Source organism: Sturnira hondurensis, unplaced genomic scaffold (assembly GCF_014824575.4).
Source record: "Sturnira hondurensis isolate 20B ecotype Veracruz unplaced genomic scaffold, ASM1482457v3 Scaffold0002039, whole genome shotgun sequence".
NCBI classification, from domain to species: Eukaryota; Metazoa; Chordata; class Mammalia; order Chiroptera; family Phyllostomidae; genus Sturnira; species Sturnira hondurensis.
In genome coordinates this window covers 1,126,043-1,150,031 of record NW_028074670.1, presented here as the reverse complement: position 1 = coordinate 1,150,031, position 23,989 = coordinate 1,126,043, and the positions used below count along the sequence as shown (strand labels likewise).

General features: G+C 43.4%; 1 protein-coding gene across 2 annotated transcripts in view; it reads left to right on the top strand.

Annotated features, from left to right (window-relative positions):
• SMYD1 (SET and MYND domain containing 1) overlaps window positions 1–23,989 on the top strand; it is a 48,167-nt gene that overhangs the window by 5,547 nt on the left and 18,631 nt on the right. For both annotated transcript variants that reach the window (XM_037038857.1, XM_037038850.1), the window contains exons 2-4: window positions 11,741–11,917; window positions 16,715–16,928; window positions 21,635–21,765. In XM_037038857.1, the coding sequence (XP_036894752.1) occupies window positions 11,741–11,917; window positions 16,715–16,928; window positions 21,635–21,765 (522 nt within the window). The remainder of the gene's footprint in view (window positions 1–11,740; window positions 11,918–16,714; window positions 16,929–21,634; window positions 21,766–23,989) is intronic.

Here is a 23,989-nt window from a genome sequence, read left to right as displayed (position 1 = left end):
GAATTGATGCCATCTTCAGGTAGATGGCAAAAGAACTGAATTGGACTGTGAAATGCCCAGCTGGTGTCAGAGAATTGGTTGGATAGTGTAAGAGACCACACCCATACACATTGGAATTGGGTGCAGAATTGGACCTGCATTCCTGGGCTTTGTCTTCAAAATCAGCTGGCTTCTTCCCCTCTGAGCTCCTGCCCTCTTCTTACATTAGGCCCTTCCAACAAGACAAGATTTTCTCCTCATCTCAAGGATATTAATTTTAATCACATCCTCAAAGTTCCTTTTTCCAGATAAGGTAACAATCACAGTTTCTGGGGATTAGGACCCAGACATTTTGGGAAGGCCTATTCAGCCTACTACAGCCAATAATATTGATTTCCTATTAATCTAATTCATCACAAAAAGTGTTACTGCCCGCTCCCCCCCCCAAAAAAAAAGCAAGGAAGAAGCAAGAACAGTGAATTTTTAAAACAATTCTTTAGATAAAAATTAACCAGCTACCAAATGATGCTGTTTAAGGAGCTGAAAGTGCCCAGGAGGTTATGTAAATATGTATATTTGTAGAGAAAAACAAAGATGAGAACATGAAGAAAGGGAGAGTACTTTAAAAGAAAGTACTGTTAGCAGGCTTTTTCTGAAAATCAAATATTTAGGAGCCAGTGAAGACAGCTGGGCTTCCAGCCAGTGTAATTCTATGTGGGCCTGTGTGGACAGTGAGATTAGCCATGGCATACGCACAAACACCCGTGTGGCCTTTAATCTGGAAACAGCTGGTGGATGGGTGGGGACAAATGACGCTGCAAATGGAAATAATTTAATAAAGGATTAAAGAAATTCCCGAACAGTTAGTTCAGACAACGAATGAATAACTGTTAAAGTATTCATGTTATAGCATTAAATGTTTGTGCCTAATGGTGAAGATAGCCACAATAGATTTAGAACTATGCCCTTAATGTGGCACTTGTAGCTGTGAAGGTAAGACATGCTGATATGTCACATGACCTGTTACGAGCCGTATTGCTGAATTTTACTAAATAATCCCGAAGTGCAGAAGTTTGGGAATAATTTCTTTTGAACGTAGATTAGGTAAAATGTCAGCTTGTCCCATAACATTGTCATCCTCCCTCAGTTGCATCTGAAGATGTGTTTAAGCATGGGAATTGGGGTTTGGTTGCAGCTAGAGTGTGAGAAATGAATACAGGTTTGAGTGCATTGTATGAACCTGTTCATGAGTTGTGGCAGAGAAAATCTTAAGAATTGCTATTTTAATAAAATAGATTTTTAAAAAGATTTTATTTACTTATTTTAGACAGAGGGGAAGGAGGGAGAAAGAGAGGGAGAGAAACATCAATGTGTGGTTGCCTCTCGTGCATCCCCCTACTTGGGACCTGACCTGGACACTAGCCCAGGCATGTGCCCTGATTGGGAATTGAACTGGTGACCCTTAGGTTCTCAGGCTGGTGCTCAGTTCACTGAGCCACACCAGCCAGGGCAGGGAGTTTAAAAATAAATAGGCAAACTTTTCAGAACTAGAACAAATAACATTAAATTTATACAGAACCACAAAAGACCCTGAATAATCAAAACAATCTTGAGGAGAAAAACTCCAAAATTGGAAATATCATGCTTCCTGATTTGAAACTATACTACAAGGCATAATGATAAAAAACAAGCCAAGAATATACAATGGTGAAATGATTGAGTTTTCAGTAAGTTGAAAAAACTGGTCAGTTACATGTGAAAAAAATAAAAGTAGACCACTTTCTTACACCGTATACAAGAATAAACTCAAAATGAATAAAAGACTGAAGTGTAAGATCTGAAAACATAAAATTTCTGAAAGAAAACATAGGCAATAAACTCTTTAACATTGCTCTTAGTAATATTTTTTTGGATAGTTCTCCTTGGTCAAGGGAAACAAAAGCAAAACTGAACAAATGGGACTACATCAAACTAAAAAGTTTCTGTACAACAAAGAAAACCATCAACAAAACAAAAAGATAATTTACTGAATGAAAGAAAATATTCACCAATGATACATCTGATAAGGGGTTAATATTCTAAATCTATAACAAATTTATACAAGTTGACACCAACAAATGAACAGTTCAATTAAAAAATGGGCAAAGGACTCGAATAGACAAACAGATGGGCAATAGATATATGAGAAGATGCTTGACATCACTAATCATCAGAGAAATGCAAATTAAAACCACAATGAGATATTACCACATACCTCTCAGAATGGCTATCATCAAGAATCAGCCAACAACAAGCACTGGCAAGGATGTGGAGAAAAGGGAACCCAAGTGCACTGTTGGTGGGATTGTAAATTGGTGTAGCCACCATGGAAAACAGTATGGAGTTCCTAACCAAATTAAAAATAGAACTATTATATGACCCAGCAATTCCCCTGGGTATTTATCTGAAGGAATCTGAAGCACTAATTGTAAAAGACACATGTACCCCTATGATTTTCCAGCATTATTTACAATAGTCAAGATATGGAAGCAACCTGGGTGTTCGTTGATGGACGAATAGATAAGGGAGATGTGGTACATACATACAATGGAATATTGCTCAGTAATAAGAAAGAATGAATCTTGCTATTTGTGACAACTTGGCTGGGCCTACAGGGCATTATGCTAAGTGAAATAAGTCAGGCAGAGAAAGACAAATAGCATAAGATTTCACTAACATGTCGAATCTGAAAAAAACAAACACCCCAACAAAACAAAAATAAATGAACAAAGACCAGAAACAAACTCATGAATAGAGAACGTTTTGATGGCTGCCAGGTAGTAGGAGGGTGTGGGGATGGGTGAAAAAGGGAAGGGGATTTAGAGGTACAAATTTCCAGTTATAAAAAAGTCATGGGGATGTAAAGTACAGCGTGGAGAATATAGTTAATATTGTAATGACTATGTATGCTGTCAGAATGTAGTCAATAATATTGTAATAATTTGTATGCTGTCAGATGGGTACTGGACTTATCAGGGTGATCACTTCATAAGTTATATAAATGTCTAATCACTATGCTGCACACCTGAACCCACATAATATTGCATATAAATTATAACTGAAAAATTTAAAAAATGTTTTAAAAGTGGTACATATATACAATGGACTATTACTCATTCATAAAAAATGAAATCTTAAGCCCTGGCTGGTGTAGCTCAGTGGATTGAGCACGGGCCTGTGAACCAGATGATCGCGGTTCGATTCCCAGTCAGGGCACATGCCTGGGTTGCAGGACAATTCCCGGCAGGGGCCAGTTCCCAGCAGGGGATGCACGAGAAGCAACCATACATTGATGTCTCTCTTCCTCTCTCCTTCCCTTCCCCTCTAAAAATAAATAAATAAAATATTTAAAAAAAATGAAATCTTACCATTTGTGACACTGTGGGTGGACGTGGAGTGTTTTATGCTCAGTGGAATAAGTCATACACAGAAAGATATACCATATGATTTCACTTGTGTGGAATCTAAAAAACAAAATAAATCAATGGACAAAATAGAAAGAAACTCATAAATACAGAGAACAAACTGGGGTTGGTTGCCAGATGGGGATGAGTATGGCGGGGGCTGGATGACAAAGGGGAAGGGCTCAAACTGACAGCTACAAAATAGTCACAGGGATGTGAGCACAGCACAGGGAAGAGAGTCGATAATCTTGTGATAACTATGTGTGGAGTCAGGTGGTACTGGTTTTATCTGGAGGATCACCTTGTAAATTAAATAAGTGTCTAACAACCGTGTTGTGCACCTGAAACCATAATGTTAAAACCATAATTGAAACTTAATTATTTTATTTTTTTTAAGTAGAAAGAAAACATCTGCCAACCTTTGTTCCAGACATACTTTTTACTGGGTTTGTAGTGTTTAAGTGGCTAAATAAATAGCCATCTCTACATTGATGTAAGGGAACAGTACCACCAAACTTATTATGCTAAAATATAATAATAGTACAAAGAAGAAGCCATTAATGCCCCTCAAGGGTTTACATGAACCATTTAAAAATGATATTAGGTAGATGCCTTGGGGAAAAGAAATCAACCCTGATCGTATTTCTCCTCTCTGAAAAAGCCTCCAACGGCTTCCATTTGCCTGCAGAATAAGGATGTGCTTCTGAGAGTTGCATTCCAGGTTCCCCATTGTCTAGTCATCTTTCTAACATTATTTGTCAATATGGTGCATCGTGTGACCTCATCAAATAGCTACTCTTGTCTCCCACACATGCCTGCTCTCCCCGACATGGAAGACTTTGACTAATTCCAGGGGCTTGCCAAGGAAAAACTGGACATTCTCTGGGCACAAACTCAGTCCAGCTTCAGAGGAACAAAACAATGTCTCTTCCTCTCCTGGGTGACTACCTTCCCAGATTCCTTGCCTCTTCCTTTTCAGTGGGAGTCAGGTCTTCTTCCCTGATCCCTGTACTCCTGGATGGCATGCCTCATCTTGCTTACCAGTGTTTAAGTCCCAGCCCAGCCTGGAGACTGCTCGAAAGCAAGGTTTGTGTCTGGTTTATCTTTAAGGCCCTCTATCAACAAGCTAGATGCACCACACAATAGGTCCCCAGTACATACTTGTGAAAGGAAGGAAGAGTGAAAGGAACAAAAAAGGAAGGAGAGAAGCAATCGAAAATATTGTTAAGTTCCCTCGGTACTTGAAGGATGGGGTGTTCTTTAAGACATGCCTCCTAGCTCTGACGAGTGGCTCAGTTGGTTGGAGTGTTGTCCTGTACACCAAAAGGTTGTGGGTTTGATTGCCATTTAGTGCATATATCTAGGTTGTGGGTTCCATCCCTGGTTGGGTTGCATATAGAAGGCAAAGGAGCAATGATTCTCTCACACTGATGTTTCTGTCTTTCTCTCCTTTCCTCTCTCTTTAAAATTAATACATGTATATTCAGGTGGGGTTTTAAAAAATTTAGGAAAAAAATAAATTCCCCCTTGAATGTTCAAGGAAGGTCTCCTGGCTGGCTGAGAGCTTTTAAGCAGCCCAGAAAGCCAGAACTGTTGGTCTGGTTCTCTCCGGCTGGAGGTCTTGTCCAAACTGCAGGTACCTTCTCTTTGTGTTTATCTGTCCAGTAATTGGTTGTTTCTGTACGAGGAGCTGAGCACCAGCTGCCCCTCCATCCCTCATAACTCTGACAGATAACATAACCCAGTGCCTGCACAGCAAAGAGTGAGTGGCGCCCCATTGGCTGGGGCAAGGCACACTCAGGGCTGCAGGCACACCAGGTGGGCTTGGTGGCTTCCTTTGCCCTCTGTGCTGGGAGCAGTGTCTGGCCTCAGAAAGCCCTATGAGAATGACATCCTTGTGAGGAATACTGATCATCACTACTCTAAAGGGTTGTTGTGAAGGTTTAACCAAAAAATCACTAAAAACATATCTGCGAAGTGTTATGTACATGGGACTCTTGTGGGGACCGGCAAAATGAGAGTAGGAGGAGAGAGACTTGCTGAAGATCAGCTGGCTAAGCTGTCTGGTTGAAGCACTCTTTCTTCTGGAATCCAAAAAGTGGTTTAGGACTCCATGTCTTTTGGATTTTCTTTCTCATGTGGGCAATAAGGAAAGGAATATATTTCTGGTGAAGAAGCACCCTTTTTCCCCTATGGGGATTCTCTTCCAGCCTAGGGGTATGTTTTCCTCTCCGATGGCTGCTTGAGAAACAGTGGGGGCTGGAGCAGAGCAGAAGCTCAGTAATCACGTGGCCCGGCATCTCTGTGTGACAGATGGATGGGTGGGCCAGGCTGGCGTCTACTGCGCACTTGCCCTGTGCCAGGCTCTGAGCTATTTTTACTTGTTATCTCATTTAACTTTAAGAGTGCTGGGAATATATAAATATAAATATATATATATATATATATATATTGTTCTCACCTGAGGTAGAGCGAGAAGAAGGGAGGAAGAGTGGGAGCAAAACATTGATGTGAGAAACATCGATTGGTTGCCTTTGTACACGCCCTCACCAGGGACTAAACCCAAAACCTAGGCATGTGCTCTGACCAGGAATCGAACCCATGACCCTTCTGTCTGTGGGATGTGTGGGATGATGAACAACCAACTCAGCCACACCGGCTGGGGCAAGAGTGGCAGGATTTTAAAACTCTTTGTGATTTTCTTGTTGCTTGAATTTTAAAAATAGTATGTGTCATTAAAAAGTAGTAGCCATTATCAAGATCTAGGTGTTGCTATTCCCATTTTCACATAAGGAAACCAAGGCTCAGTGAGGTTAGACTACCTGCTTGAGGTCACACAGCCAGTAGATACTAGAATCAGGAATTGAACCCAGCTCTGACTGACACCAGGTCTGACCTTCCCTAATACCCATCCTGCCACCAATGGAAGGGGATGGACACCAGAAGACACACTTTTTTTTGAAGCTTCCCACTCCTGCTGACCTGATACTTACCTGCATACACCACCAGAAGGAGTAGGATTTTGGTTTTCTCTCATCTCTATCTTCTTGTTACTGGAAGCTGTAGCATCAGCATCACCTGGGGCTTGTAAGAAAGGCAAAATCTCAGGCCCTCCCCGAGACCTATGAATTAGAACTTGGTTGTTAACAAGACCTCTGGCGATATGATGCCCACTAAAGTCTGGGAAGCTGGGCTCTGCATCAAACCATCCCTCTTCCTTCTTGTCAGTTAAGCTTCAGTAGCAGGTAAGGTAATGGAGAGAAAGGTCAGCCTCATTCTAAGGAGATCTAAATTAGGAGATTACTCACAGTGCTTGCTGGGTTCCACCAACATCTAAAACTTGACTCTAGGCCCTAGAAAAATTGTGGAATGGAATCTACAACAGGTGCATGAGCCCGTAGACAATAGTTTGGCAGTTAACACTTGGAACCCACTAGAATTCACCATGAGAAAAAGAACCATTCCAAATCAATCACATTTTCTTTCTTAGAAAAGTAATTAAATGTTTAGTATAGCAAAGTGATTGTAAAGAATCTCATGAGTAATATGATTTGCTCATGATATTACATGATTGTAACGTCTACCACCAAGTCTGGGGTGATGTTTAGATTGTATCACTTCAGGGCTTGTCTCCAGCCTCAGAAGGGTTATTAGTGGCTTTGAAGACTTGAGGAGCATTCCACTGGAATTTCTGGTGGACATAATTGTAGTTCATGGTAGGTAGATTATTGGAATCAGGCCCTTTTAGAAGTGATTTAAGTCAGTTCATGGGTGTGCCTGGAGGCAAGTTCTAGGGCAGGTGTATTCTCTCCCTTTGTGCCAGGCTAAGAAAATTTGTTTTGATGAGACCTGCAGGCAGTGTCAATGAAAAAGAGGGCAGTGGCAGAGGCCCATCCCCAGTACGGGCAATAAGGGGGCATTGTATGCACAAAATTGAAAAACAATAACAGGCATGCTCTTCCAGGAGCACGCCCACGCCTTTCTCCTCCTCTTCTCCCACAGGCACTCATCTCCTAGACTCTGAGGCACCCCACAAGCCTTGCAACTAGGAGAGCAATGAGAGCAGCAGCTTATCCCAGGCTGACCCCCTGATCCTGTCTCCAAGGTTCCTTTTTCTCTGACTTTCCAGTGAGCTGACAGCAGTCTCACCTTGACTCACTTTTTCCCATGATGTTTCTAGAGAGTCAAAGCAGCCCTTCTTAGGCTCTCTCTTGCTGCTTTTTCCATCCTAACTAAGCCCTTCCTTGTTTCACTGTCTCCTGCTTTAATAAACATCCTCTCAACATCACCTGGACTCGCACTGTGGGATCTTTTCTGCATGAAGTCAAGAACCCACACACTTGCAGGCCAGCCTGAGGCAGACCTGCTCCAGGCCAGTAATATCCTTAACACAAACACACACAAAACAGGTAAAAGCCAATGTTTTTTTTTTTTTTTTTTTTTACTGTGCACAAGCAATTCTACACAATGTCAGGGATAAAATACTCTTCTTTGGAAAATTTTATATTTGTCTAGGTTCTAAATGATTGCTGTTGGGTAAGCTTCAAATTAGCACGTTTTAAAATTACTTTTCCTTGAATAAACATTGTATTCTTCCTGGAAGTTAATTCGGAGCACTCCCAGTTGGAGAGCCAGCCCCTACCACCGGTGTACTTGGCTGCAGGTGTCTGCTGTGTGGTAAGTTTGTAAGGTTCAGGTTGTGCGAGCTTTTGTTGACCACAGTAAGGTCTCCAGTCCCTGAGACACCACATCTGCCTGCAGTTTAAGTAGGTTAGAAGTAAGCAGTGATTGTAAAACATAAAGAAGCAGAACTTCTGTTATTCCCGGTGACCACTTGGAGTTTTTATTAGCATTTAAAATTTTAAACAGTGCAATAGTGTAAGAACTGTGAAGTGCAATACATTTACGCATCAGTTATGTATGTGAATATGAACATATATATATATGAATAAAAATAAAATATATTATAATATTCTAAGAATATCTTGATGGGTGGCCTCAGTGTGAGGTTGTCCTCTGATGGGTGGCCCTGTGGCAGATAGGCAAGGAGTTCTGAGTCACAAGTTGTAAGTGACAGCCAGCGTGATTGCCCCTGCTTCTGACTCTTCCTCCCAGGCCCATTTCCCGGGTGTCCTTCCTTCCTTTCCTGCCTTCATTTGTGTTCCTGGTCTGGGTGCTGATACCCTACAGGTGGGCACCTGATTCTCCTTTCCCTTCCCAGCCTAAGACATGCTCTCTGCTTTCAGATGACTCAGAGCTTAGCATAGAGATATAATGATGACAGAATAAAAACCCAAAATGACCTGGACAGTTTGGAATGCTATACTGAAAGCAGGCAAATAGGGGTGAAGGTGAAGACCTCACTTTAGGTTGAAAAATTCAGTGTCATGAGAAAATATTGGGGCATGATGGATATGTTAACCTGACTGTGAGATGGTTTCATGGTATAATATGTATGTTAAATTGCACATTTTACATATGTACAGTTTATGTATGTCAATTATATCTCAATAAAGCAGGTTTAAAAGATAATGACAAATGGACCAACAGAGGGGAGTTCTGACTTGGGTGCAGCACCTTTGAGAAAACTTGGGAGGTTCCAGCAACTATTTGTAATTTGACCTTAAATAAATGTGAAGTTTTTGTTAAAGAAGCTAATGGAATCACAATGTCCAGATTCAGGAAGTGTGAACAGCACCAAACACCATACTACACTCTGTTCTGGGCACCATAATTGATTGTGACCCAGGGTCTCACCCTTGAGTGACCAGGAGATGAGATTTGGAGCCTCCTTCAGATCCAAATTACCTGGGTCCTTCAGCACCTCCATCCCTGCTAACGAACTTCACGTTCCTTCCAGAAAAAGTAATCCTGACTTGAGACAGATGTGAGAAATTCATAGCTCCCCTCCTCCAGGGGTTTGGAGATTCCACAGAATGGTCAGGGTCCCATGTAAGTCCCCTGTACTCTTTTCTTATCCTCCTCCAGCAGGGTACCTTCTGTGGCATAGCGATGATGGGCTGTGGATTCTACGCAACTCACTAGGGATGCCAGTGTAATTCTACCCTTCCTCTCTCATTAGGAAAGCTTGAGGAATGCAAGGCAGGGAGGAGGACATTATCATGGGAATAACCTTCAATCTGCTCTAACTCGTAAAAAAGTACTAACCTTGCATGCCCTTGAATACTCTATGATCATAACCAGCGATGCCCATCACAGCAAGACAGGGAAATGGCAGTGTGTTGAGTTGACCATCCAGAGGCTGAAAACTGTCTGGACTCCAGGAAGCCTTGAATCTAACTTAGAGCAGTAGCCCATGCAGTGCCCTTAGCTTGGCTCTGCTGCTGTCTCTCCATCTCTGGATGCTGTGTTGGAAAGAATGGGCCTAGCTTTTGGGCTCATCCGCAAGCCTGATACCTTAGCATTGGCTGCTGGATCTTGCTTGATTGCCCTGTCATGCTCATTTTCCTTTGGCTACAGGAGCATGCTGTAGGCACATTGGAGAACACCAGAACAGTGTGAGATTTTCAGAAATTCAGAAATTCATAAACTTGTGTGAGGAACTGTCGGAGGAACTGAGAGTGTTTCACTTGGAGAGGGGAAATGAAGGGGAAGCATGGTAGTAGTCGTTAAGTTCTTGAAGGGTGGACATGACCAGGCCTGTTCCATTAGACAAGGATCCAGAGGGCCAAATTGCATTATAGGAGTATGTTTTTCTGGTAGGCAAACTCAAGCTTAACGTGAGGAGGAAATAACTGGGACTGGCTATTCTTGGAAGCAGCAAACTCTTTTTCACTATGGGAATTAGAAAATGCATGGTCAGGGGTGGATGCAAGGGATTTCTGTACTTTCATATTCTGTTAAAGATTCTTCCTCCAGGCTCCAGGATTCCATATTTCTAAAAGCCTTTGTTTTCTTAAACTTCTGAGATTCCTGTTTAGACTGTTAAGTACAACATGAGTGTATATACCCACTTTCTCCCAGGGAGCTCAACACTTCCCTGCATGTCACCAAACTTCTTTTCATCATTTCTCTGCCTCAGTGGCCAGGATTTCTCTTCCTCACATCGCAGGAGTATGCAGTTGGGGCCTCACACCAGATTTCACTCATTCCAGGCATTAGGTTATGTCTTGAGATAAGATGCCTTCATGCCAGCTCATGACCTTCTCTTTTTGAATCACGGCTTTAACATGGGGAGGCATGGAACTCTAACGGGAACACTGGGAAGCCAGAGCAGGGGGTAAGGGGCTTAAGCCTCCTATGTCTCTCTCTTACCCACGGAATGGGCATACATTGTTCTTCATCACTTCCACTAACTCTGAGCCAGGAGATGAATCAGTAACATCAGTAACCTTGTAATTGTTCTGTTTTTTTTTTTAAATCCTTACCTGAGGATAAGTTTTTATTAATTTTAGAGCAATAGGAAGAGAGAGAGCGAGAAAGAGAGAAACACTGATGTGAGAAAGAAACATTGATCAGTTTCCTCCTGCACACACACCTACCAGGGATCAAACCCATAGATAACATAGGTGTGTACCCTGACCAGGGATTGAATCCACAACCTTTTGGTGTATGGGACGATGCTCCAACCAACCGAGCCACCTGGCCATGGCTAACCTTGTAATTCTTAATGTTGCAAAACACAGAACTAAGACATGTCATAATGTGTAGACCTCATTTTCTGTAAATACATTGTTTCATGTCACATCATATTGTGGAGAGTTATGATATTTTATTCTTTGGGAGAAGGGACAGTACATTTCAACAATGATAATAATATATCACACAGAATCCACCCCTCCCGCCCACACCACCACGATGCCATGGTGCCAATAACCTGTGACTTTTGGCAACAGGGCCATGAGGAATTTCCACTCACACTCCCTTGGCCTAGAAGACTTCCTTGGGTTTCTCAAGTATCTTCTCCAATGTGTTCCAGGAACACCTTGTGCCTCCCTTTTATAGTGCTCTTCAGGCTGCATAGTGATTGCAAGTTCAACTTCCTTTGAGAACTTGTGGTAATCCCAGTGCCTATAGGTCATAAACCTATACTTGCTGAATTAAATTGAAAGGCTTATATGCAGAGCTCAATAGTGTTCCCATTTGGTTCACTTAAAAATATCTGCTGAAAAATAGTTACAGCTAAAAAGGACCTTTGGAAGCTCAAGCCTCTCATTTTGAAAAGTAGGAGTTTGAAGCTTAAAAAGACAAGGATTGACCACTGAGCCAGTACCAAATCCCTAGTCTTTCAAAGGCCAGTCCGTTTCCTTTCCACGGTGCCCCTCTGAACTCAATCATGTTTTCTTTCTCTTTTCCAGCCTCATTAACTTTGTGTGCCACACCTGCTTCAAGAGGCAGGAGAAGCTCCATCACTGTGGGCAGTGCAAGTTTGCCCGTTACTGTGACCGAACCTGCCAGAAGGATGCTTGGCTGAATCACAAAAAAGAGTGTTTGGCCATCAAGAGACATGGGAAGGTACCCAATGAAAACATCAGGTCAGAGCTGGACCCTGGGGTAATGTTTGGGATCCCCAAATGTCAGATGGGCATGGTGGCAGTGACAGCAACAGCGTTCCCAGGCCCAAGGAAGCTGGGCTAAGTGCAAGTCAGGACAGAGCCTCAAAGAGACTAAATGTGGTCACTTCTGTGAACTCCCTCTAGGTCTGGGAGACCCTCTAAGAGGAAGAATGGGTTAGCAGCTCCAAACTGGAGATACTGGCTACTCATTCTGTATGGCTCCCTAATATTTAATTTAAAAAATTGATCTGCCGATGTTCAAAAATTGAAAATTTTTACATTAAAAAAGGAGGTTTTCTGGCCTCTCTTGAAAAAACAAAATCTGTAGATTTGGCAAAATGAGTTAGAGCTTAATGACATCTGCCCCCTTCACAAAATACTGAGCTTCTCAAGTAACCACAGGCCCAGTAGTTATGGTGGTTGTACACGCAGCCCTCTGTACCCACTCCACCTGAAAGGCACTTGTATTTGCAACACTGGCCTTGCCTGGCAACCATCACCAGAAATCTCAGGGCTAACTGACATCTGGGGAGCCCCCGTTCAAGAGCTCTCAACCCCTGAAGCTCAACTACGTCAGGGCCTGATGCTAGGCTGAAGGTAGGTGCGTATGAAACTGATGTTGGAGAGCGGAGGAGATGGTGAAGGTGAAGTTGGGGTTCTCACCACGTGTGCAGGGTGTGAAGTTAAAGTATAGAATCATCTGGAATCATCATGTGCTGGTCAGTTTTAGGAAACTGCAAAGTGAAATGGCTCTGTTAGCCTCTCTGACACCCTTAGTTCCATCTGTTGAAATCCTACTCCTTTTTTTTCTTTTCTTTTTTATAATTTCACATACAGTTGTATGCATGTGTGCGTGCATATATTTGTTTAAGTCTCAGCTTTATTGAGTTATAATTGATATAAAATTGTAAAATGTTTTTAAGTATATTTTGTTGATTGTATTATTATAGTTGTCCCAGTTTTTGCTCCCCTTTATCCTCCACCAGCCTGCACCCTCCCTCCCACAAGCATTCCCCACCCACTTAGTTCATGTCCAGGGGTTGTACATATAAGTTCTTTGGCTTCTCTATTTCCTGTACTATTCTTAACCCCCCCCTGTTTATTTTGTACCTACCATTTATGCTTATGCCCTGCACCTCCTCCCTTTCCCCCTCTCCACTGATAACCCTCCACACAATCTCCATTTCTATGATTCTGTTCCTGTTCTAGTTGTTTGCTTAGTTTGTTCTTTTTTTTTTTTAGGTTTGGTTGTTGATAGTCATGAGTTTGTTGTCATTTTACTGTTGTGATAACATAGTTGTGATCTTCTTCTTTTCCTTAGATAAGTCCCTTTCACATTTCATATAATAAGGGTTTGGTGATGATGAACTACTTTAACTTGACCTTATCTGAGAAGCACTTCATCTGCCCTTCTGTGATAAATGATAGCTTTGCTAAATAGAGCAATCTTGGATGGAGGTCCTTGCCTTTCATGACTTTGAATACTTCTTTCTAGCCCCCTCTTGTCCACAAGTCTTATTTTGAGAAATCAGCTGATAGTCCTATGAAAACTCCTTTGTGGGTAACTGTCTCCTTTTCTTTTCCTACTTTTAATATTCCCTCCTTATCTTTAATCTCCTTATCTTTAACTATGATGTGCCTTGGGTCACAACTTCTCTGGGACTCTCTGAGCTTTCTGGACTTTTGAAAGTCTATTTCCTTCGCCAGATTGAGGAGGCTCTCCTTCATTATTTTTTCCAGTAAGTTGTCAATTTCTTGCTCTTCCTCTTCTCTTTCTGGCACCCCAATGATTCAGATACTGGAATATTTAAAGTTGTCCCAGAAGTTCCTAAGCCTCTTCTCATTTTTGAATTCCTGTTTTTTCATTCTGTTCTGGTCAAATGTTTATTTCTTCCTTCTGCTCCAAATCATTGATCCAAGTCCCAGTTTCCTTCTCTTTACCACTGGTTCCCTATTTTTCTTTATTTCATTTTACATAGCCTTCACTTTTTCCTGTTTTGTGAGCATACTCAACCATTTCTGTGAGCATCCCGATTACCACTGTTTTGAAATCTGTTTCTGATAGGCTGGCTAGCTCTTCATTGCTTAGTTCTATTTTCGGAGCTTCGATCTGTTCTTCCTATCGGGCCATATTTTTTTTCTGGGAGCACCTGTTATGTTGTAAGGGGTAGAGCCTTAAGTATTCACCAGGGTGGGGCAACCCACTTCACTGCAGTGTTGTGGCACTGTATGTGGGGAAAGGGGTCAGAAAGGGAACAGTGCTGCTTGCTCAGCTCTTCAACAGCTTTCAGTCACTTCTCTGGCTACCCACAAGCAAATTGGGCCCTTCTGGTGCTGGTTCCTGGGTGGGCTTGTGTGCATTCTAGGACCCTGTGCATCTCACCAGTGAACTCTTCTGTGAGGCTGGGAGTTTCTCCTGACACCACAACCCCTACAGGTTTTTTACAGCCTGAGGTTTTGAGGCTTTATTTCCCTGCGCTGGATTCCTGGGTTATTCAGTCTGTCTTGCTCCCCAGTTGTTCCTCCCGGTTTAACCACATGCAAATGTGGGATATCCTGGTCCTCCAGCTGCCACCTTGCAGTGTGTCCTCTTTGCATAGGCTGCCCATCTCTGCCCCTCCTACTGGTCTGGCTGACTGTTTCTTCTTTAACTCCTTGTTTGTTGGACTTCCATACAGATTTTCTAGCATTTCTGGTTGTTTTTTTGTTTTTGAATTTGTTGTTCTTCTTTTGGTTATGTGAGGAAGCAAAGCATATCTACCTATGCCTCCATCTTGGCCAGAAGTGAATTGTAAGATATTTAAAGCATGCATTGTGGTGATTTGATATACCTGTACATTGTGAAAGGATTCCCCCATCTAGTTAACTAACACATCTATCACTTCACATATTTATTTGTGTGTGTGTGTATATGAGAACATTTAATTTCTCTTTTAGCAAATTTCAATTATAAAATATCATGTTATCAATATAGTCATCATGTTTTCCATTAGACTCTCAGAGCTTATTCATCTTATAACTGAAAGTTTGTACCCTTTTACTAATTTTTCCCTATTGTCCCCCAGCACCCATCCCTGGCAAACACTTTTCCATTCTTTGCTTCTATAAGTTTGACTTAAAAAATTTCCACATATAAGTGATACTATACACTATTTGTCTTTCTGTCTCTGGCTCGTTTCACTCAGCATAATGCCCTCAAGTTCCATCCATGTTGTCCCAAGTGGCAGGACTTCCTTCTTTTTCATGATTGAATATATAAAATGTCACACGTTTTTCCACTCATCTGCTGACAGCCATTAGGTTATTTCCATGTCTTGGCTACTGTGAGTAATGCTGCAGTGAGCATGGGGGTGCAGGTATCTCTTTGGTATCTTACTTAGTCTTTAAGGCCAGAAGCAAATGTTATCCCCTCTGATGAGGAGGTCACTCCCTCCAGCTGCATAGTCCCAGTTGGTAATTTCTTCTGATACTGGGTTGAAATCTGTCACCCATTAGTCTGTACTCTCTGAGCTTTGTGACATTCTTTCTAATATTTGGAGGTAGCAGACACCCCAAACTGAGTCTTATTTACCCCACTTCTGTCTTGGCCTCCATGTTGGGACATCTTGGTTCTCAGGCACCTGGGGTGCCCAGCAGGGAAACTCTATAGAAATAACCCTGTGACCTAGATGAGAGAAAAAAAGGGTCGTGTATTGTCAAGGGGGTTTCTCTTCAGAGACTGGGTCTGCCCTAGTCCCCCAGCCCTCCCTGGTGACCAGCCAGCCTGCAGTCAGTGAACGGCAGAGAGTTGCCAAAGTGTCCCTTGGTTACAGGCTTTATTTTGTGGGTATGCGCTGTTTAATAGCCAACAGAGGGGCCCTCTCTGCCCTCAGGATTAAACATACCCCTCTGTCTCTCACATTCAGCCCTGTGCTCTCCTGAGCCCTCAGCTACAGCTGGGCCTGATCCTTCCCTGCTTCCATCCTATGCCGTGTTCAGGGTTGCATCCAGGCCTTGTTTATACTGCTTCCTCACCTAGATGCCTTTTTCACCTTCTCTTTACCTAATCATTAAGAATATAAGTAAGTTCACACATGATGTGGACATCCATTACCTCCCTTTGGCTTCCAAATACCTCTGGAGGTTAGCGTGGCATGGAATAGTTATTATCCTCCTTTTACTGGTCATTGGATAGGCTCAGGGAGGTCACACAGTAAGGAGTGGAAACGGACTTGAACTCAGGCCACCTGACTCTTCCAGTGCTCATCTTAGTCATACTTCCAGGAGAGACCCCGGCTGCCATACCTCACAGTATCCCCAGACCTTTTTATGGTCTCCTAGACCCCCCATGGCTTGGCTTCTGTCCACCTCTTCACCTTTATCTACTTTTCACTTTTCACTCGTGTTCCAGCTTCCTCAGTCTTCTTGCTATTTCTCCTTCATATACTCACTACTCTTTCCCCATTGGTACAGAACTGGCTCCTGTTCATTCCACTTTCAGCTTGAGTGTGACTCCCCTATGCCACCTCCCTTGATCCCTTTGTCTCCTCCTCCATCTTCTCCCACTTTCTATCATGTCACCCTATTCTATTTTCTGTGTAGCATTTAGCCCTAGTTTAAATACTCTTTAATAAGTTTTTGTCTCCCCCACTATAACAAACTTCGTGATAGAAGAAATTCTGTCTAGTTCAGAGCGGTGTATTGGGCTCCATACTGCAGCATGCGTTAGGCAGTCAGTAAGTGTTTGCTAAACGAGTGAATGCAGTGGGCTCTCCATAACCTTATTCCTCTCCACAGGCTGGCTGCACGCATCATGTGGCGGGTGGAGAGAGAGGGCACTGGGCTTACAGAGGGCTGCATGGTCTCCGTGGACGACCTGCAGAACCACGTGGCAAACTTCGGGGAAGAGGAGCAGAAGCAGCTGAGAGTGGACATGGACACTTTCTTGCAGTACTGGCTGCCCCAGAGCCAGCAGTTCAGCATGCAGTACATCTCGCACATCTTTGGTGTGGTATGACTTCTCATGAAGTGCGGGTGGGTGACAGCTGGGATTGTCCAACCAAGAAGTATTCAGATGCAGCCAGGCCAGAGTAGGGAGGAGGGGCCAAGAGCTGCAGTTAGACAGAGCCGTAAAATGAACAGTTGTCATCCAGTCCTCTGTCTTTCTTATCTTGCTTACTATGAGGTTATTCCTGACCAATCTGAATTTGGCATCCCAACACAAACATCCCATTATCTCTTTTTAAAAAATATTTTATTTATTTATTTCTAGAGAGAAGGGAAGGGAAGGAGAAAGAAAGGGAGAGAAACATTACTGTGCAAGAGATACATTGATTGGTTGCCTCTTATGTACCCCAAGTGGGGACCTGGCCTGCAACCCAGGCATGTGACCTAATTGGGAATTGAACCTGTGAGCTTTCCATGTGCAGGTGAGCACTCAATTCACTGAGCCACACCAGCCAGGGAACATCCCATTATCTCCAAATGGTAGATTTGGGTGATATTTACCTTCTTGCTGATCTGCACTTCCTGTATTTCCTCCTGTCCACACTAAAGACAAAGACCCAATGCCATCCCTTCCTGCCTATTAGTTACTTTGAAAAAGAAATGTCCTAGACTTCCGCCAAGATGGAGGCATAGGTGGAAACACTGTGCCTTCTCCCATAACCAAGTTTGAATACAACAAAGGTTTGGAGAAACAAAGACACAACCAAAGGACAGAAAATTGAATTATACGGAAGTCCGACTACATCTAACCGTTCAACGGGGACGGTAAGAAGGGCGGAGCCAGCAGCGAGCAGGGTCGGGCAGGACAGGTCCCGCGACCCAGGCGCGCAAGCAGCCCGGAACCAGTTGGGGTGCGGGGCAGACTGACCGAGGTCGCACATTCGCGCACAGTGAGACGGACTACGCAGGCCCCAGGGGGAGAGGGCTCACGGCGGTGGCACACTCGCGTGCAGTGGGACGAAACGCGTGGGCCCGGTGACGGCAGCAGCTGCGGCACCGGTGAGGGCGCGGCGGCAGGCGGCAGACAGGACGCCATAGTCCCCCTTTGACCCCGCCCCCACATACAGCTTCACAACCCAGCGACTTAGTTGCCTTGCGCTACTGAACACCTTAGGGCTCCGATCCTGCTATGGAATAGGCACGAACAGCCCAAAAGATGGTGCAAGAAGAACTCAAAGTCCCAGAGCCAATAACTCTAAGCGACCAAGAAATTGCCAGCCTCTCAGAAGCACAATTCAAGACACTATTTATCAGGATGCTCACAGAACAGGTAGATTATAGTCACAAATTAGAGGAACATAGTCACAAATTAGAGGAACATATGAAGGCTAAACTAATTGAAATGAAGGGAGATGTACAGGAAACCGATAACGATGGAAAGGGAACTGGGACTCAAATCAATGGAATGGACCAGAAGGAAGAACAAAACATCCCACCAGAAAGGAATGAAGAAATGAGAATTCAAACAAATGAGGAGAGGCTTAGGAACCTCCAAGACATCTTTAAACGTTCCAACATCCGAATTATAGGGGTACCAGAAGGGGGAAAGAAACAGCCATGAGTGGAAAACTTATTTGAACAAATAATAAAGGAGAACTTCCCCAGTCTGGCAAAGGAAATAGACTTCCAGGAAATCCAGGAAGCTCAGAGAGTCCCAAAGAAGTTGGACCCAAGAAGGAACACACCAAGGCACATCATAATTACATTAGCCAAGACCAAAATGAAGGAGAGAATCCTAGAAGCATCAAGGGATAAGGGGACAGTCACCTACAAAGGAGTACCCATCAGACTGTCAGCGGATTTCTCAAAAGAGACCTTACAGGCAAGAAGGGGCTGGAAAGAAGTATTCCAAGTCATGAAATCCAAAGACCTACAGCCAAGATTGCTTTATCCAGCAAAACTTTCATTTAGAATGGAAGGACAGATAAAGTGCTTCTCAGATAAGGTCAAGTTCAAGGAGTTCATCATCACCAAGCCCTTATTATATGAAATGCTAAAGGGACTTATATAAGAAAAAGAAGATGAAAAATATGAACAGTGAAAGGACAGCAAACACACAGTTATTAACAACCACACCTAAAACAAAAGCAAACCAAGAGGACAGCTAGATCAGGAGTGGAACCATAGAAATGAAGAACACATGGAGGGTTAGAAACAGGGGAGTGGGAGGAGGAGAAGGGGGGAGAAGGTACAGAAAATAGCATAGAGAGTAGGTAGAAAATAGATAGGGGGGAGGGCAAGAATAGTAGGGGAAGTATAGAATCTAAAGAACTTGAGACACGTGGTTTTAAACTAAGGGGGGGGAGAATGGTGGGGGAGGGAGTGTGCGGGAGGAAGGGAATGAAGGGGGGAATAGAACAACTGTAATGGTATAATCAATAAAACATATTTAAAAAAAAAGAAATGTCCTTCCTTTTCACAGATCTCATGGGCGGGATAATGGGGAGCCTGGAGTGGTGGGTATGGAAGCCAGAGACAGGAAAATAAGGGCCTTTTGGAGTGTGCTGTCATGTGGCAACAGAGCCAGGCCTCTTGTAGTAATGAGAATCCAGGAGGTAGGGGTGGGAGTCCTGAGGATCAGCAGGCCTTGGGTGGTGGGGGTAGATGTCCTCCATCTGGCCGGCCCAGCCCCTTCTCTGGTGTTGGTGAACCGAACAGGGGGGTTACTGTAATAACAACAACAGCATAATCACAACTAACATCTCTTGTCATGTGCTTACCACATGCTGGTGCTTCTGTAATAGAGTTTTCCAGAGAGACAGAACTATCTGTCTGTCTGTCTATCTATCATCTACCTATTGGGAGAAGAAGATTTAGTTTAATGAATTAGCTCTTGAGATTGTGGAGGCTTGTGAAATTCAAAATCTGCTGATAAGCCGGTGGGCAGGACACCCCACTCCAAAAAAGAGTTGCAGTTTGAGTTCAAAGGCCAACTGCCCGCAGAATTCCTTCATGATCAGGGAAAGTCAGTCTGTGTTCTATTAAGTTGATTAACTGATTGCATGAGGTCACCTACGCTGTGCAGGGTACTTTCTTTACTCAAAATCTACTGATTTAAATGCTAATCTATCCAAAAACACTTTCACAGAAACATAGAGAAAAACATTTGACCCAATGTGTGGGCACCACGCATAAAACTGACTATCACACCTCACCATGTATTATTTTATGCAATCTTTACAATACAAGGTACAGTTCATGCTTTTAACATTCCTACTCTATAAACAGAAAGCCTAGGCCCAGAGGGGTTACAGAACTTCCACAGTGAGCTGGTGTCCCCGGAAGAGCTTGCGGCAGTCTGCCTGGTGGCAGAGTTGCTAATCTTGTCTGTTAGGCTCCACAGGCTTGGGGTGAATGAGTGTCATAGACCATTCTGGGCATCCCTCGGTAGCATGGTGGCTATAGCCACAGAATAGCATACTCACCAAAGTGTAGAGCTGAAAGGATCATAGAAACCATCTAGTCCAGCCTACAGATGGGGAAACCCGGGCTCAGAGAAGAAAGAAATTTAACTAAGGTAACATGGCTTGTTAGTGGTGTTCACAGGCCTGACTTCACCTCCTTGCTGAATGGCCCAGGAAACTGAATGGAGGAAGTGACAGTCCTCCAATATGAATAACAAATAGCCACGTGCTACACATATGAATACACATTTATCAATGAATATTATAGTTTGTATAGCATATATTTATATTATTTATAGATAAAGCAGACATTTCTGTGCAGTTGATAATGTATTTTAAGTTATATTTATTCTTATGCATTTTCATAGCCTGATAGCAGATACTTGGAAGCTGTTGAAAAAAAAAGAACCTCTTGTTTTTAAGGAAAAGGAAAGAAAGGGAGTGCCATAAATAACCAACTTGATTTGCCTTGGATTTAGACATGAAATGTTGTACTCATCAGAGTTTAAAATTGTGAACTGGGAGTATAAATATTCAGCAGACACAAATAATAAGAAAGAGATATCAACTCTATCGTATGAGCAGCTGTAGGAGTTGAGGGTGGGTAGACAAAGAAAGCAGGAGGCAGGGGAGACACACACATGTGTGCACAGGCACACCTAGTAACGCAGGGCAGCGCACGGAGAGAAGCCAAACTGATCCTGGGGAAGGCTCACGTGACACCCTGGTACAGGAAAAGGAGAGACTTTCAGAACCAACATTTCCATCTTTGGCCTTTTTAGAAAATAGCTAGCCCAAACTTTCAAGGTGGTGTTGTATTTTAACAAATATGAGACCTGTCCATGGCACTAATCTTGAAGGTCATTTGGAATCATGCAGAGAATAGGAGACTGTTTGTTTTATTTCCACATTCTCTAAGCATTTCCAGGATTAGACTGGGTTTTGAATATTTTATTATTTTTTTAAAAAAACTTTCAGTAGCGAGCCCTGGCTGGCATAGTTCAGTGGATTGAGCACAGGCCTGCGAACCAGAGGATCGAGGTTCGATTCCCAGTCAGGGCACATGCCTGGGTTGCAGGCCAGTTCCCTGCAGGCCAACTCCCAGCAGGGGATGCACGAAAGGCAACCATACATTGATGTTTCTCTCCCTCTCTCCTTCCCCTCTAAAGATAAATAACTAAATAAAGTCTTTAAAAATTTTTAAGAAATAAAAAAAAATTAAAAAAAAAACTTTCAGTAGCTAGGATGGTGTTCTGTCCCTCATCTGTGTCTGTTAGCTGACTTGTTTATCTTTTCCTCTGGGTAGATTAACTGCAATGGCTTCACGCTCAGTGATCAGAGAGGCCTACAGGCAGTGGGCGTGGGCATCTTCCCCAACCTGGGTCTGGTGAACCATGACTGTTGGCCCAACTGCACCGTCATATTTAACAATGGCAAGTGAGTATGTCTTTCACTGGGGTGGTGTGATGGGAATGGGGAAGCCTTATGATGTTTTTTCCACTTGACTTAAGCCAAAGGTAAACTGTTGAACTTGAACTAGCATGGATTTCAAATGGGAAGAATATAGAAACTTCATTTAGAATAATCATGGCTAGGAGAAAGGTAATGAGGGGGATAGCAAAGAAGTCCACATGGGTAATTTCTGAGTCTTTTTGTGATTCTTGAGCTTGCTTAGATATGCCAGATAACCCTCTAGCTACTAATTCAAACTTGATGCCTTGAATTACCTATCTAGAGGTCATTACAAAACAACACCAACAGAGAAGGCACTTGACAGAAGCATATATTAGTCAAGGTCTCAGCAGATATCAGAAGGCATGCTCAGAGTCTGTTTGAAGGGAATTTAATAAAAGGACAATTTATAGAAGCGTGGGTAGCATTTAAACAAATAAGAAAGAATGGTGAGGTGTCCAGGGTTTAGCCGCAGCATGAAACCATTATTACCTCTGGACCTGGAAGCGAAAGATGTACTGTTGTGGTTGGTGAGAGCCCCAACCATGGGAGAGGACCTTTCTCCCCCCTCCCCCACCAGCTTGGCTGTGCCTGTAGAGAAACCAGCCACTGCTGGAACCATGGGCAGCAGGGAGGGAGCCAGGAGAGTGAACACCCCAGCTCTCTCCTTCTATTGGCCAACCCCAACCTGAAGTGAGTGTGCAAAGCAAACAGGGTGATGAGGTCCTCAGAGGTCAGTCATCAACAATCCCCTCCCAGCCCCACCACTCCACCCCGAAGAAGGCCCAGAGGGGACAGAGGGTAAAGAATGGAGTTTGGGGGTGGAGCACAAAAGGAGAAGAGTCAGCAAACAGGATAAGATGAACCACCAGTTGCTCATGGCTCAGGCTGGCAGGGTTTGGGGGAATGAGGCCTGAGCAATATTGCTTTTGCTCTTAGAGACAAGCTCTTGTGACAGATGCATGCTGACTCTGAGCCATCAGCATTGAGCAGGTTTTCCCCCAAACTTCCTGGAAACCAAAGACAATAGTTTCTGGTTCTGAGCCAAGAATCAGGTCTAAGCCCCAACATAGTAGGGACTCTGATTTCCCTTTTCTTTCCTATTTCTGGAAGCAAGGGCCCACATGACATCAGGCTCTTAAGCGACTGAGAAAGTCACTCAAGACAGGGAAGAAGTTTATTTTGCATCCAGATGATCTTTTCCCAGCATTGTGTTTCCCTTCCTAAGCCTTCTGTTGTCCAGGGTTAGCTTGGTTGGCAGAGAGGATCAAATTCAGCCATACGCAGGGCTGGCCTTTCTGGATACCCCTCCACTAAGCAATGGCGACCCAGGGCTCTTGTCACGACCTGTGACAGCCACAGGAAGCTGGGAGCCCATTTTTCAGGTCATTTTCAGGATCTGCTCTGGTTTCTATGCACCCACTAATTTTGAGCAGTCACATTTTACCTGGGCTTCTTGGTTGTTGTGCAAGAGAAAGTGACTTTTCAGTCCCCGTCTAGCCTCCTGCCATAGTAGAAAGGACACTGGTCATGATGTTAGGGGCCCAGTTCTAACCCCCAAATTTTTATCTGCTACCTGTGTGACCTAACCAGTCACCATACACAGTTCAAACTCTCCATGGGGTAGACATCAAAAGAGTCAACACCTATTTGTCTAAGATATTGTTAGTGGGATAATAATAGCTCTCCATCTTTTATTTCATTTTTTAAAAAATATTTTATTTATTTATTTTTAGAGAGAAGGGAAGGAAGGGAGAAAGAGAGGGAGAGAAACATCAATGTGTGGTCGCCTCTCACGTGCCCCCTACTGGAGACCTGGCCCATAACCCCGACATGTGCCCTGACTGGGAATCGAACCTGTGACCTTTCCATTCGCAGGCCAGCACTCAATTCACTGAGCCACACCAGCCAGGGTAGCATTCTATTTTAAAATGCATTGTCTCAGGAATTTTATTGCCATTGTCTCATGAATCTTGTTGTTGACAAGAATATGGAGGCCAGAGGAAAGGAAGTCACTTGTCCAGGACTGCATACTTTTAAAACCAGAACCTCTCATTCTAAATGCAGTGAACTTTCCACTATACCAGGATACCTCTTGTCAAGTGAGCCCAGCTATAGGGGCTGGGACAGAGGTTGTTGTTATGGCCAAAGCTTTGATTGCATAACCTAAAACACTGTGCACCCATGCTAGCTGTGCAGGATCAGTCAA